This window comes from Eutrema salsugineum, unplaced genomic scaffold, assembly GCF_000478725.1.
Source record: "Eutrema salsugineum unplaced genomic scaffold, Eutsalg1_0 scaffold_2, whole genome shotgun sequence".
Classification (NCBI taxonomy): domain Eukaryota; kingdom Viridiplantae; phylum Streptophyta; class Magnoliopsida; order Brassicales; family Brassicaceae; genus Eutrema; species Eutrema salsugineum.
Window position 1 is genome coordinate 2,016,026 of NW_006256829.1, and position 16,288 is coordinate 2,032,313.

Genomic DNA, 16,288 nt, shown 5'->3' on the forward strand with positions numbered 1-16,288 from the left:
CTTTCTCGGCTTCGATATGGATTATTCTGATATTTTCGAAAAATTAAGGGGGCTTTTCTGTAAATTAGCACGCTCCGTACTCAGATTTATATTTTCTCCGAGGTTGGGTCCTTCCTAACGAGACAGACCAATGAGAAAGCGACACGTAAAAGCCTTAGGACGCTGCTGCTGTCATACAAAGCTCTCGACGTGGCTGCTTGGAAGATTAGATTTTCACCTGACGTCGTGGGAGTTCAAATTTGCGCTTTTTTTTTCCTGAGATCCTCTTTTTTTTTTTTTTTTTTTGTAGGGATTCTTTCATTTTGGTCTAAAATTTCATAAAAGATGATTGTTCTGATTATTTGTACTTATTACTTTCAATTTCAATTTAGAATGCTTTTTGTCATAAAATTAAAACGAACTAACAGAAAAAAAAAAAGAGTTATGAAGCACTAAACAAACAAGTAGTTTTTCATTTCGTTACTGGATTACCAAAACGACCTCATGGAAATAGTAAGAAAAAACAAGAGTAAACAAAAAAATCAATTAGTAGCAGTGTTTGTCAATTTTTGGTCTTTTTGACAAGATTACAAAAGTTCAATGCTTATCTCTTCTCTAAATTGGGCCTTGTTTAAACACTGGGCTTTGCGAGAAAGCTATAACTTTTTCTATTAAAAATTGCATTTTTGTCCAAAAAATAAATAAATAACATGATCTTAAACTAATAAGAATCCATAGATTCCAAAGAGCAAAATTGAAGTAGAAGATTGAGTTCGTGCATTATCAATACCATAGAAAAATTGACTTTGAGTGAATGTTCCCTAAAATGTGTAGGAGTGGTGGATATTGATGACTTTTGTTGGTGGGAAAAATCCTTGAAGTCGCTGGAGAGAATGAGCGTGGAGAAGAGAAAACAGGCAATAACAAGAGATATTGTTAAAGTTTGTGAAAAGTGGCCGTAGTTTAATTAGCATTTTGCTTGGTATGACGTATGAAAGGTGTTTTGAAGCTTGGTTTTTGCTTGAAATTTTGGTTTAGGGCGGATAGATCTTGGTTTATAGGAAACCGGACCAAACATTAAAATTACAAAACTTACACTGGCCGGGTCCAAATCCATTTGACACGGGAGACCGGTGGTGATGGGTGGTAGTGTGTTATTTAAAGGAGTTTCGATAGCAAAAAAAAAAAAAAAAAAAACAAATAAGAAATTGGCCTTTTAACTTCTAGTCTAGAGTTATTAAATACCAAGAAAAAATTATTACCATTAAGATATCTTTAAATTTGATAGTATTATTAGATAGTACAATTTTAAATTTATACTATTAGCCAGGGTATCTTTATGGTAATAATTTTTGCTTGGTATTTAATAATATTTGATAGTATTGTTAGATAGTGTGTACAAATTTAAATTTATACTATTAGCCAGGGTTTAGTATAGGGATTAAATAATCGCAATCTCTTAATTAATACACATAATACATTTTCCTTGGCAAAAAGGAGCCCAAGTCTCATAGCATGGAAGGGGCGGGCCTGTGAGTTTGTTATGACTCATGCATGACTATTGATTTATGAAAAAGCTTTTGTTAGTCGAAAATCATGATAATTAAGAAACTAAGAATACTTTGTTAGAAGACATGTATACAGTAACTAGTACGACAAGATTGTCAAGGAAGTAGGTTTCGATTTTATTTTGATGGTGTTTGGTTTCTAGGAGTGGAAGTTAAACTAATAATTTTTGTATGTAGTTTTATTTGAGAAATCAGGAAATCGAAAAATCAACTTCCTCTAGACATGTATATATTTATTCTTGCTTTGCGTTTCTACAATGAAGTGGTGGGAATGATGATCACTTTAGCAGTTAATAAATAAATAAAATTCTTGAGGACTTTTAGCTAAATATATATGAAAAAGGCCATGAATTCTATTAATGTGAATTTGAGAACTTAACGAAATTACTTATTAATCATTTCCTTCATAATTAAACTCAATTTATATGGGTTTATCTGTTTATCTGTTTCCTTATCTTCTCTACATATAACATCAAACTTGGTGCAAAGATTAGGTTAAACTTGCGTCATCATCAATCGACTTGGTTTTTCCAAATTTTCTGCTTTTTTGTCTCATTTGTGAGATGACCGCCGAACAATATATACCTATATTGAAGAAAAAAAATTCTAAGCACAAATTTAAATCAAAATCTAAAATTGCCGAAAATGTTAGACATACCGGATATATTAAATCGACGTGGACAAGTCACCTCTCCTTGCGTTCCTTTTACTTTCATCTTCATCCGACCAAACTTTGAATTTCAATACCATATATGTTTCATTATTTGAAATTCAAGCGTTACATTTTGTCATATTCAGCCAATTTTAAACTGGTTTTTCTAATATGTAAATGTTTGATCAGGCCCCAAGAGAACATTTGTAGAGCTGAGGTTACACTTGTCTACAAGTGTAAACTATTTTTCATAAAATTAGAGTGAAGTATTATTATAAAAATATCTAAGAAAGTATATTTATTATTTTATTTGAGATTTAGAGTTAAGTTCCTAGCAATTGTGTGCAGGTAATTTAAAACTTTGTATAATTTAGAATTTTAAACACAAAATTATGTACATTATAACAAAATTATATAGTGCAGTATAATAAGTAGGGAAACTTTTCCTTTCTCCAAAATCTATTTTAGTACTTGGATATTCCGACTGGTTTCTTTCATGTGAGAAGAGGCCATTTCTTATAAGTTAATGGCTGGATCCTAATCATAGTATATAATTTATTCATCTCAGTCAAATAAGAAGCAGCAGATCCTCATCAATACCCATTGTGAGGCTGGTTAATTATAACTTAAAAGTTAACTCGAATCTTGATATCTAATATCATACATTAATGATAGAACATTTTTTTACACTTTAATTCCTTTTCAGCTTCAGCTTTTCTGAATCTTCCATGTGGGGTTGAAAAATCATATTCAAATGTCAAAAGAAAAGAAGAAAGCTAAATTATAACAAGGCTAGAAGTACTCAACACACAAAAAAACTTTAAAAAAGGTTAGAGAGAAGGAAAGGTGGTGACGAACTATGCCAATATAACTTTTCCATAAAGAGAGAGAAAAAATAACAATAATTAACAAACAAAGAAAAAGAAAGGTGAACAAGACGCACTGAGGCTATAAGCTGCTTGAGCACAAAGGGAGAAAGAAATAACCACAAACAGAGGAAACAAAAAAAGTAGAAGAAAAAAATAGAGATAATATGCAGAGATTAGCTCCATTGATGGAAGAACCGATGGATCAAGAGGAACAAGAAGAAGAAAGAGGAAGAAGGTCAACGAGATCGAAATCATGGAAGAAATGGATAAAGACACAATTGCAGTTTATGGTCTTCCAAAAAAAACCAGATATGAAGGTTCTTCTCAGTGTTCTTGGATGCCCTCTCTTCCCTGTCCCTCCTCTCTCCAAAATCTCTCTCCAACAGGTACCGTATATGCCGTATATGTATATGACTCTACATATATATGTATATATTATACATATATATATAAGAAATTCATCTATTTCAACTAGCTAAAGAACAAATATTGGTGGGTTAGATTGGATATAAATATGATGTTCTTATATGTTTTGTCATCTCAAATGTCTTTTGTATGAATCAGATCAAACGTTTTGGACGTGCTAGAACTATTAACTTGGCAGAATTCATCCACTACTTGACACCTTATAAATGGGTTGTGTATATACATCTCAGTGGGAATAATACATAATTTCTCCTATTTAATCAGAGAATAAAGATTACAGGGGGATTACATTAAATTTTGAGTTTGTATGTTTGTTTTTTAATTCTTTTTTCCAAAGTCCTCTTTAGCTAAATATGTATTTATTGCTAGACATATCACCTACTTATAGCCTTTTTGTTTTCAAAAGATTTCATGATCCGAGTATTTGCCTAAATATCTGGACAATAAGTCAGTGTCATGTCACATAACAAAATTCAACTACTCTGGTGTATATAATAAGCGAGCCAAAAATATTCATTGCAAAATAAATAAATCAGTAAAAAAGAGAATAAGTATAGTCAATGCAAGAGCCTATATCACTAGATCCATACATAATTCCAGGAGACCCTTTAAATTATTCCTTTTTCAGATCTGAATTAGATAATTTTTTCTCTCATTTTATTATGAAATGTTCCTAAAAAGAGTGATAGATGATACTGTGATACATAAATTTTGGAACCCAAATTTAGATTGAAAAGTACATATCATAGTCTCAAATGTTGTCATTCAAAAGCTTACTATTTAAAAGAAAAAAAAAACTCTTCTCCGTGGTTTATTTACAATATATATGAAGTCCAGATTTTCAAACAAAAATATGATGTCCAACATAATGATAAACTTGCTAAAAGAAAAAGATAGTGATAGACGAAAATATAAGGTTAAGGATAAGATCCATGCTTAAATGTCATGTGAATGTAGTTTATACTAACACATAGTTATTATGACCTTTAAAGGTATCATCATCAGCACAATACATAATACAACACTTTGCTGCAGCAACGGGATGCAAGAAACTTGGAGGAGAAATTAAAAACACTTTTGTGACCGGAAAAATTACAATGACTATGGTAAATGATCTTAATGGCTCAACCTCGGTTGGTACTGCATCGTCTGTATCTCATAAGGGATGCTTCGTCATGTGGCAAATGCTACCGGAAAAATGGCTCATCGAACTTGTTGGTGGCGGCCATAAAGTTGCCGCCGGAAGTGATGGAGAAATCGCTTGGCGCTATACACCGTGGCTCGGTGATCATGCTGCTAAAGGCGCTATACGACCTCTGCGGCGTGCTCTACAAGTGAGTATATATTTTAATTATCTTTTATGTATTTAGAGAAAAAAAAAAACTAGGATTATTTTGTTAGTTAGACTTAAGTGTTTCAAAATTTAGAAAAAAACAATGACTCAGTTTTGTAGAAATCTGAAAATAACTTATTGTAGTGTGAGCATACTTAATAGAAGAGAAATATCCTAAAATAGCACAAAATTCAAAATGTAATTGCTAATAGTTATCTATTTATACAATGTTCAATTAATCAGTGATCTATATAATTCAATATACGATAGCAAATGCATCTTCTATGGTCCCATGCATGCATCTACTGAAAGCTGAAGACACATATAATTGTTTAATGAGTTTGCTTTAGGCAAAGAAGAAGAAGATGCTGTTGGATCTAACATTTCTACTTTGGGGGATGCTTTTTTTTTAGCTCTCTTTTGAGATTTTTCTTTTCGCCTAAATCACGTGCTACTAATTGACTTTATCACGCGCTTAAGAAAATGGATTTAAAGGTTGGAATTTGGAAGAGAGATTCAAAGTTGATATATAGTTATTTAAACCCAACTTTATAGTTTAGGGATAATACATTATGTGTTAGTGGTCCCTTGTAGTGGTACTGGTACATACATCCTAGTTAACAATAATACTTTTATAATTCTAAACTACTACCCTCAGATCGGTCAGACTAAATAAAGAGTGAAGGAGGTTTCTGTTTGAACTTCTTATTTATGTATTGTCGTCTACGTTGGGTATTTTTCTATTTTGTTGTTTGGTACTTGTGGTCCAGAGTTCCGTCTCAAAGAGCAATATGATAACAAATCTAAAATATAACAAATCCATGTATATGTTTTCTAATAAGAAATTATCTCAACAATCTTCAAATTTATATTTATATCTTTATTTGATTACTATGATTGGTGAAAATCAGATGAATAATGTAACTTCTATTGATGGAGATTGTTTATGTGAATTACTCACGATTAGGGGTTGGATCCTCTAACAATATCATCAGTATTTTCATCGGCACAATTCGTTGGAGAGAAAGAAATCAACGGAAAGGATTGCTTCGTTCTCAAGTTATCGACCGACCAAATTGATTTATCACGACGCAGCGACTCTACGGCCGAGATGATCAAACACGTCGCCTTCGGTTACTTCAGCCAGAAAAGCGGCCTCTTAGTATGCCTTGAAGACTCTTCCTTAACTAGGTACGTGCATAACAACAATGAATTTGCTATTTTCAATATTGGCTTGGTACTTAGGGTTTGCATTTACCAAAGTTTTAACCATTATTGGTTTGAGAAAATTAAGGGTTTGATTTGTACGTCAATGCAGGATTCAGATACCCGGAACTGTTCCAACATATTGGGAGACCTCAATGTCGTCGTGGATGGAGGATTACCGTGCAATAGAAGGTAGTGAAGTGGTGATCGCACACTCGGGGAAAACGGATGTGTTGATATCAAGATTTGGAGAGACTCTCAAAGGAGGAATCTCAGTGACTCGAATGGAGGAGAGATGGACCATAGACGATGTTGCATTCGACGTGCCTGGCCTCTCCGTCGATTGCTTTATTCCTCCTAAGGAGATGAAGATGGAGTTTTACCACCAAGACGGTCAAAAACAGCATTTCACAGCTTATTATTCTTAGATAGATAAGAGACAAAAAAAATTGTAATATCAAACCGTAGAAGGGTGTTTTTGCATCAATTTAAACTTTATGGGGCCCTTTTTAAACAATAATTCTAGTATGTTCCTGCCTCCTCCTTAACTAATCTTATTTAATAAATTGTCCGCCTCTTCTTTTAAGTTTTCTCCGCCACTATCAAACCTAGAAAAAAAACTATAATTTCTCAGATCTAAAACATGAGCGACAGAAGAATTGCTTACCTTGAATTCAAAGAAGATCTGGGTTTCTGCAGTTCGGAGGGCTCATGCTTGTGTCTGATATGCTTGGGAAAGTTGGTGTACTCACGAGCGTGTTTGGACCTAGTAAATACGAGGAAGCCACAGAAAGTTCGAGAAAAAAATGGATCTCGAAAATCCACATTCATTCCTACCGCAGGTTCCACGGAAAAAATTTGATTGGCTATGACGTCAAATCCGACGCTGCAAGATTGATGGGATATTTTTCACAATTCTCCCTCGAACTTCCCAAGCCCAAATCTTTGATTGATACACTTGTCTTCTTGGGCACAAAGGTATTTTGTATTTTGTCTTATGTTTTGTTAAATTGTTGATTTTGTAAATGTTAAGTTGTCTTTTTAACCATGCAGTTTGGCAAGGTCGCGGTACACTTTGGTTTAGGTGTGAACGTTAAGTTGTTGACTTTTTTTTTTTTTTAAATCGCTTTTAAGCAAAAAAATTTTTATGTTTTAGTTATATTTTACATTATTTTGATTATATATTTTTGAAAATATGTCGTAAAAAAAATTTATGTACCGATTTAGGGCATTATTTTTAAAATACGTTTTAGGCATTATATGATTTTGGGCCGACCATGACTGCTTCTATTAATAGTGAAATAGACATTGATGAGAGGTAATAACTCAAGCAACATGTATTAGTGAATCCGTTTGATTTTCGCACTGCTTCATTGGTAAGCATAATAATCAGAAAAATCACTCAAATAATTATTTAAGCTTAGTCAGATTAATTTGGTGTTTGTTTGTTTGCAGGCCAAAGAGAAAGAAGAAGGAAAACGTGGTGGGAGAGAAAGCAACATCAAGAGGCAAAAATTAAATGTGAGTTAAGACTCCAAGGATATGCGATAACGGGTTACTATGTAAGGATATCCTTATTATTAAGATTTTCAATGTTGTTTGTGAAAATTGCTAAACGAATATTAAGACTTGTTTGCTTAAAGAAATTCAGATATATATGAAGCAAGTTTGATGATTTTGAATGTGGATGCAATTTATATATAGACATTTGATTTTTTTTTGAGTTGCTTTAAAAGAAACATATAGACAAACATATAGACAAAGTCCCTGTCACCCAGCAAGACATAAAAACTTTTTTTTTTTGGTATGAAATAAAAACTTAGAACATCTTTAATGGGATATTTAGAGGATATTTAGCAGAAATTTATTAATTTAAAAATAATGCATCGTTTCGGCCAAGACATCTCTTATTTGGCCGAGACGTCTCTTATTTGGGGACGTTTTTCCACGTTTCTTCTCATACATGGCAGATTTTAATTGGTCAGACAAAAAAATTTTCCTTTCTCTTTCTTCTTTTTCTCTCACTAACTTCTCTCTCCTTCTTTTTCTATTTTTATATTTCTCAAATTTAATAATAAAAAAATCCATGAAAAACCTATTGAACGTTTCAGCATTAAAAATGCTCTTATTTGTTTGCAGCAAAAGCATTATTGGCACATTCACAATAACATTAAACCCTTATGCAAATTTGCAAGAGCACTAGGCATTTTCCATAACCAAACCCGTTCGTTGTTTCCTCTTAAGCAGTACGTTGAGGTTCTTGGTGGTTGTTGAAATGTACATGCTTTGGTAAAATGCTTGCTCGAGCTCCTCCTTCGTTGGCTCCATACGATTTAAATCTTGATATCCTGAATGACATCCATTGCCTGTTTGGAAGATAACACCATCCAAACTTGCAAATCTCGCTTCACAGATGCTTACCAAAAAGCCAAAGCAGTAGAGAAACACTGAAGCTAACAAGGAATAGAAGAACATACATATACTGCATCATGTTGGATAATCTTTGCAAACTTGTCGAGATTAGGTGTCAAATGGTTTATCAGCTTTTCGAGGGGGCCAGACCAGATACCAGTTGATCTGTTTCTCCTTCCGTGGACCCATCAATGTCCCAACCGCCAACTTTCTGTGACCACTTGACAAGGGCATATGCCACTCTTTCCAAAACCAGACTCCTCGTTCAGTTTCAGGGAGAATATCGCTCTTGCAGTGAGCAATATATCGCTTTTATAGTTATTACGAAATGATTTGAACCAAAAAAAAAAAATAGTTATACACTAAATAAATTCCATCGTATCTATATTTGGATGGATATAATTGCTGAATTACCATCGTATCTATATTTGGATGGATATAATTGCTGAATTACCATCGTCACAATCACCAACGGAAAAAAAAAAAAGTTAGAGGAGGTTCATACTAGAATGCAGAGGAAGCTACATGTGAAAAAGACAGAAATAAAAAGAAGAAGATTGTGGAGCAAAATTGAGCAACGAAGATGTCGCGAATTGCTTTAGTTCGTTATAGCCGTTACCTCTCGCGCCTTAAACCTCTGCCATATCTGGATAGACCTTCGTTTCTGTCTTCTTCTGCTGCCTCGTGTCGAGACGGCGATTGTCAGACCGGGCCGCCACCGATCCGAGTCGGACTCACCGAGTCAGCGGGTCGAGCTGTTTTCGCAACTCGTAGAATTGGTTCTGGAGATCTTATACACACGGCCAAGCCCGTCTTAGCTAGCCCTTCCCTTCTTTCGCTCGACTCCGTCTGCTATCTCTGCCTCAAGAAACTCATGGGTTCTGCTAAATTTCATGATTGTGGAGTTTCGTATTGCAGCCAAGAGTGCCAAGAGAACGCAAAGGTCGTATTTTTAATTTGTTTATGCTGTATGATTCTCTTTCATGCTATTGGATTGCTTCCCCAATTACCGCTTTTGTTCTGTGTTGTCCCCGTGTGAAGTAACGCTTACCAAGTGTACGACGAAATGCTTCAATGGAAAAAAAGGCATCGTTTTATCTGTTTTCCTGCTAGAGATGAATCACAACCTTGACCTTTGTACTTTTGAGTCACGACATATATATTTTTGTTTTGATGATTTATAGGGGTTTTATGATGTCGAAACAAGAGCTGATTGGTCAAGTTTTGTTGATTATTGTAGGTATGATACTCAACCTTGTCCTTCTGGTTTCTTCGCCTTTACATACGTGCACAGAGATATATTTATTGTATACAAGCTTCATTTCCTTTATATTTTTTTTCATTTGAGCATATTATCAAGTTCTTGACGTTGCTCTTTGTTTTTCCACATGAAGCCTTTTTCGTATGATTTTGGATTGAATGTGTTTGTTATTGAGGTCAGTTCCGCATTGAGAAAGTCTTATATACGTTGTTGTCTCTATAGTGGTTTCAATGGAACTGAGGAAGATATATCTAGTAGTCTGTCTTGCTTATGCGAAAGGCTATAATATGATTCCTCAAATCTATCCTCTGGTATTAGTAGTACGATTAAGATGTTCTATTGGCACGAATGATGATTACACTCTGTTATCTTTGTGTCAGGACTCAAAACTTCAAGTACCCGCTTATGGTCAAGAGGTTGTCTTGTATGATAATATCAGGTGCTCTCTCCGCTGACTCTCTTGACATACTTCAACCAGCTGCTTTAACTTCTGAGATGATTTCAAAGGTGAGTTATTGAGGATGAAAAATTAATACACTGATCATATATTTTGAAAACTTGGAGTCAAAAGACAAAGGGCTGATTGCATACATAATAAGTTTTGTGAACTTTGGATTACATTCCCTGAGTTTCTTGTAATCGGTTTATTTGTCCCTGCATTACACTATTGTGGAGCTGAGCTTGTCGCTGTAATATTCATCACAGCCATGAGAAAATCTCAAGACGAGTTCATTAATATTGTTTCAGATAGAGGACGGTTATGGTTTGTTATGGAATGCATTCAGGAAGGCAAACTTCAAGGATGAAGATGTTGCTTGTATCCTTGGAGCTAATTTTTTACTTCAAATCCATTCTATTTCCACTGCTCTTGTTTTCATCTCTCTGCTGTTTTATAGCCCTTAACTTCTGAGAAAAGTTTTAACTAAACAGTGGTATACGGCTGTTCTGGCCCGGATTCGTATCAATGCATTTCGTATTGATTTGGTTGGAGGCTCATGTGGCGAAGACCTTCTTTCACTGGCTGCAGCCTCTGTGGAAGGTGAAGGTGCAGTTGGCCATGCCGTTTATATGCTGCCATCCTTCTACAATCATGACTGTGGTAATAATATTTAATTTGTTCTTTTCTTTGTTGATTTCACCTGTTTATGAAAAAGAAAGTGATAACTAGTTTGAATGTGCATGCACAGATCCCAATGCACACATATTATGGTTGCAGAATGCAGATGCAAGGTTGATGACTCTTCGCGATGTCGAAGAAGGTATGGTCTTTTTGATCCTAAAACAGAAACTTCTAGATAGTTAACATGAGTCTCAATCTTGCGGGTATCTCACTTCAATGGTAAAACTGCATATTTGCAGGTGAAGAGCTTCGGATATGTTATATAGATGCAAGCATGGGATATGAGGCTCGACAAACACTACTCTCTCAAGGCTTTGGCTTCTGCTGCAACTGCTTACGATGCCAGTCCGGGGACTGATCAGTAACTCTTTCCTCTCTGCTCATCTTCACTTTTCATTTATCTAATGTAATAAGCGAGAGAAGACGATTAAGTCGCTTTTATCAATGGCGTTTAATCTAGACCGACCAAACTATATAAATGTACTTACATTATCTCACTATTTGTCATGGAAAGCAACACTAATCATAAAGAAAGTTTTAACACCAGCGTACTCGTAAACGCAAAAACAAAAATGCAAACTAAAATTAAGAATCGTGCAGGTGAGGAAACAAAGATGTGACATATCACACTTTACCATCTAACTATATTAATTTGAGGGATCCACCTGAAAAGAACTGTACTCTATACATATGTTAATTCATGGCTGTTAATGACCATAAGAAAAATGTTGTACTTAGATCACGAGGGAAGATTTAAGGCATGGCCTCATAGGCCATCAATGTCTTGAGCTATCACTATTTAAAATAGAAATAGTAACCTTGAAGATATATATATATCTAATCTTGACATCAAATAAATGTACTAAATCTCTTCATAAAAACATTGACTTGACATAACAGTGATGGTAGTTCAACGGGTAGAAATTATCATCAACACAATATCGAATTCGAGTTATATTAGCCACTCAAATCACTGTTAAGAAATAACCAATTAGCAACGGTTTTAATCCGTCAAAATAGCCATCAATTAAATACATTTATTAATTTTATATTTCTGCTGAATTCTTTATTTTCAAGACTATATATAACGACGTACGGTATAACATATAATATCATTAAATTTTTTGTATCATGATCATCAAATATATAGTTTAGACTCTTTTTTTTTTCCTTCTCTGGCTAATCAATATCAACCTATACAAGACGTAGCAAATTAAAAATAACGTAGGTAGAAGAAATTAAGAAAACATATGGATACTAGTACTACAAACCAAATGTGCTTTTATATATACGTATTTACTCAATGTCCTTTACAGATATATACCCCATCGGGAATTAAATGCGAGAGACATAGAGAAGACCGTACTTGTAAGTTGCAAATTTAACATACAAAGCCAGAGTATGCACTTGACTTCGCACTTAGACAACTACCAAACACATGACTCAGCCAATTTTCTCTCTTCTCTCTTCTTAGCCTCCAAAGTCACCACCCTCACCATATCAAAATGAAGATATATGACTTCATGAAAGTCGACTCTCTCTCCCCAAAGGAAAGACCCATTCGCCTCTTTGGCTTCGAGTTTGGAACTTCTCATCAAGAATCTGACTACAAAGACAATTACTACGAGGACAGTAAAACCATCAACGAAAGTAGTATCGATCATAACAATGACAAAGACAAGAGATTCAAGTGCCACTACTGTTGCCGGAACTTCCCTACTTCACAAGCCCTAGGTGGCCATCAAAACGCTCACAAGAGAGAGCGTCAACAAACCAAACGCTTCCACCTCCATCCAAACGCAGCCGCTTTCTTCCACCGCCACCATGACCACGTTGCTGCTTCTAGGTTCTACGAGGATCATTTTAGCCTTGAAGCTCCTCGCATCAATGGAGCTAGATTAGGGTTTTGGAGTAGGTATAACTCATCATCAAGATTTAATCCTTACCCTTCGTCTTACAATAGATATACGCATCTGTTCATCGGAGATCACCGGAGTAGACCGAGGTATGTTGGTGGTGGTAAGAACAGGCATGACTTATTTTACGAGTCCAAGACGAATGTGCCGGACCACGTGAGTTTGGATTTACGCCTCTAGTTCCTTTTTGAAAATCTTTAGTTTTTTTTTTCTTTTAATTTTAATAGTTTTTTTTTTGTTTTGCTTACGTATAATAGTTAATCCCCTTATAGACATCATATTCTACGGTTAAACTAGTTCATGCAGATGAAATAAAGAACTCTCAACGGTGAGCTTGTAATAGAACTAGAACGTACGTGTTGCAATAACTCATGAAGCTTTAAGCTAAACCGAGTAATACTGAGTGCCACTTCATATATGTTTCTGAGATTTGAAATATTTTTTAAAAAATGATTGAGGATATTTTAAAAAGAATATGAATATACTAATTTTATCTTAATTAATCTGAACACTGATTTATTTTCATATTTTTACTATACAACCCGTGTATCACCCAAATACATACATTGTTAACTTTGCACCTTTCTTTTCAGCCAACAAACCACTTTATTTAAAAATTCTCTCTTTGAAAAAAAAAGTATTGCTAAAATTAGTTAAAAAATCGAAAATTCAATAACATATATATTTGTTAGGTTGAGTCTTTTCATCTTAATTTCTTCAATTTTGGCAACATGCATGATGCATCTAGTTGATTTGATTTGAAAAATATGTATTGCTTGGTTCTGGAATGTCCACGCCAATAACAATAACTCTCAAATCTAAATCGAATCGCTAAAGGGTCCCCAAGTAATACATCACCACTAAGTTTAACTTGAACATATTTAAAATTATCTTTCTTATTTTTGCCTCCAGTCTACCAAAAGACAAACCAAATAAACGTTCTTTTTTTTTTTTTGGGGGTTAAAATGTGCTATTGATGCGAGGAACTTTGATGTATATATAACGCCTGTATGTAGTATTTAATAACTCAGTTTCTGTCATGAAACGTTTCCTTTGCCTCCAGTCTACAATAAGACGCGCGCGTTTCCAATTCTAGTTACGTATGAACTGAGAAGCTTAACTAGAATAATGTATTCTATTGAGTCAGTCTATGATTGATTATTCGAGGAAACTAAACATCAGATCCTAGCTATAGTTAATATGTATAAATCAAATTATTGATGTCTGATGTGAGAAAAGACCGTGGTGGTGGGTACATGTATCGTCCTATATCTATTTTTAATTTCAATCTAACTTTCGGTTGTACAAAGTACAATGGAAACGTTTCATAATAAACAAAACGTAACTTCATGTCCCACACATTCATTCAAAACCCCTCTAAAAATTAAATAATGTGGAATGCAAAAGGACAATGATAACAAAATTTTATGACCTAAATATAGCCCAAGAAAATGATCGATGTCTCTTTTTTATTTATTTGGCTTACCATTTCTACATTACTTTTGGCCTTTTGGGTGTAACATAAAATAAGTCCTTAGATTCTATGTACTATATTATAACATGAAAATTATTACATTTTTTTCTCGTAGGTGGTTTATTATCTAAGGACGAAGAATCCCTATTTTGTCTTGTCAGGAAATCTTGCCATTCGAACAAATCTTTTTATGATTTAAAAAAAAAAAATCCAAAGCAGGAAAAAAATATACAAAACGAACATCGATCTAAAAAGACTGAAAATTACCTTAGTTAACAATTCAGCCAAAAAATGAAATCCAAAACCTAGTCGAACTTGAAACTGTTATCTAGCTACAACCGAGGTTACGAGCTGACAGATAGAAAGTCTTGTCTTTATCTCTTTTTCTAGTTCCAAACTTCTATATATCAGTCAAAATCAACAAATCACAAGCCCTTTAAATTTGAGGGAAGAAAAAAAACTTTAAATGTAAAAATGGTCTCGTTTTACTATTTTCAATATTGCATGTTATGCCGTTTTGAGCTAAACCAAAGCGACGAGTATTTTAAGTTTCGTCAAAATCAAAACTAGAGTATTTCAAGATGAGTTTTTTAGATCTCTATAGCTGCCGCGAAGACTTGATTCCTCTTACTTGTTTCTTTTATCTCTTTTCTTCATAGTTTTGATACTTGACTTGTGCTTCCTGTTCTGCTTCGAGGGTTTGGTTTTCCTCACAGGCACAAGCTGTTTTGTGGAAGCTTTGGCCGTGGAACCTAATTCTGTTGATTGGGTCTTTTCCTTGCGAACAGGCTCATCCTCTTCTCGAGATATCTCGCTTGTTGTCACTGTTACTTTTAGCTCCCCTGTATCATACATTGTCGTTCCTTTCATCCACAAAGAAACACAGCAAATATCAGAACACGGCTAGTCAAAGCAAAACTCATGATAAGGCAAAAGCATTCAATGGAGAAAAAGGGACAGTCAATGATGCTTATACTGCAACTTGTCGATTCAAATCAATCGGTTCTCACGTTACGGCAACAAACTATCAACCATTGTACGATATAGAACTCTCTCTCACAGACAAAAATGTGAAATTTCTTGATATTGAAAACAAGTGTGATTAAGAAATATTACCAGAAGTTGAAGCATCAGGCTCTGCATCCTCTTCAGCTTCCCCTATCTTCATTATCTTCACCATCTTCGTTATCCTCACCATGACCCGCGACCAAAAGCTCTTCCCAATTTCCTCTGCAAAGCTCAGATACAAGATTCAGGACAATCAGACATAAGAAGAGCTCGATGCCACAAAAACATAATTTCAATAACATCTACACGCACACTGTAAGATTAAATGTAAGAAAATGATAAAGACAAGTCATGTCAGCAGGAAAAATGATAGTAGTCCCGTCATGCCAAACTAAACGAGAAACATGTTTTCTAATTATCTTCCTTTACAAACATAAGCAGGTTCGAACATAGACTTTGTGAAACTACTAATTCTTGGAATGAAACACCATATTCTGTTTACTGCATGACACAAAAGTGACATGATTTTAATTGAAAATATAGAAAGCCGGTGTCAGATTAAAAACGAGTGGAATACCTTCATTAATGACATGTCAATGCATACACCTCCTTTAGGAGCCAAGGTGTGACCTTCGATCGATGTTGCACCACCATATGTTACTATAGGAACCTAACCAAAGGGTAAATGCTGCTTGAATTATTTTTTTGCTCAAGAGCAGGGAGTGGCTTCATTGAAGCCAACAAATCAGGATGGCAAAAAAGAAAACAATGCACAAGAGAGAAGTGTGACCTCGGGAAAACAACAACATCAGGAATGTTTACTGACTTGTGAAAACTGTTCTGAGGCTTTCCATGGAAGTACCTCTCATCGTAGTCCGTTGTCAAGTTAACCTTAACACACAAGGAAATAGTCAGGCAGCTGAATTCAGAACAAACCATTTCCTAATGATGAAAATGCAGTTTTTGCAGATAATATGAAGTGAAGTTGTTAATGAATAAGCTCGAAAAATCAGAAATTTCAAGATAGAAATTGCCCAAAACATGAATAAAGAAAACAAATTCAA

The 16,288-nt window shown here is 34.6% G+C and overlaps 3 protein-coding genes and 1 pseudogene across 3 annotated transcripts; 3 read left to right on the forward strand and 1 right to left on the reverse strand.

Annotated features, from left to right (window-relative positions):
• Positions 1 to 3,138: 3,138 nt before the first annotated feature.
• LOC112086741 lies at positions 3,139 to 6,576 on the forward strand. The gene is made up of 4 exons (XM_024156332.1): positions 3,139 to 3,454; positions 4,487 to 4,828; positions 5,795 to 6,018; positions 6,146 to 6,576. Exons 1-4 carry the CDS (start codon positions 3,233 to 3,235, stop codon positions 6,459 to 6,461), a joined length of 1,104 nt encoding a protein of 367 aa, XP_024012100.1. The 5' UTR covers positions 3,139 to 3,232; the 3' UTR covers positions 6,462 to 6,576.
• Positions 6,577 to 8,762: 2,186 nt separating this feature from the next.
• On the forward strand, positions 8,763 to 11,368 carry LOC18017209 (histone-lysine N-methyltransferase ATXR4). The gene is made up of 7 exons (XM_024156169.1): positions 8,763 to 9,388; positions 9,630 to 9,685; positions 10,087 to 10,213; positions 10,454 to 10,523; positions 10,623 to 10,805; positions 10,894 to 10,965; positions 11,066 to 11,368. Exons 1-7 carry the CDS (start codon positions 9,029 to 9,031, stop codon positions 11,182 to 11,184), a joined length of 987 nt encoding a protein of 328 aa, XP_024011937.1. The 5' UTR covers positions 8,763 to 9,028; the 3' UTR covers positions 11,185 to 11,368.
• Positions 11,369 to 12,331: 963 nt separating this feature from the next.
• On the forward strand, positions 12,332 to 12,922 carry LOC18017578 (zinc finger protein GIS2). The gene has a single exon (XM_006399074.1). The coding sequence runs from the start codon at positions 12,332 to 12,334 to the stop codon at positions 12,920 to 12,922; it is 591 nt and encodes a 196-aa protein (XP_006399137.1).
• Positions 12,923 to 14,699: 1,777 nt separating this feature from the next.
• LOC18017579 lies at positions 14,700 to 16,163 on the reverse strand (annotated as a pseudogene).
• Positions 16,164 to 16,288: the final 125 nt, after the last annotated feature.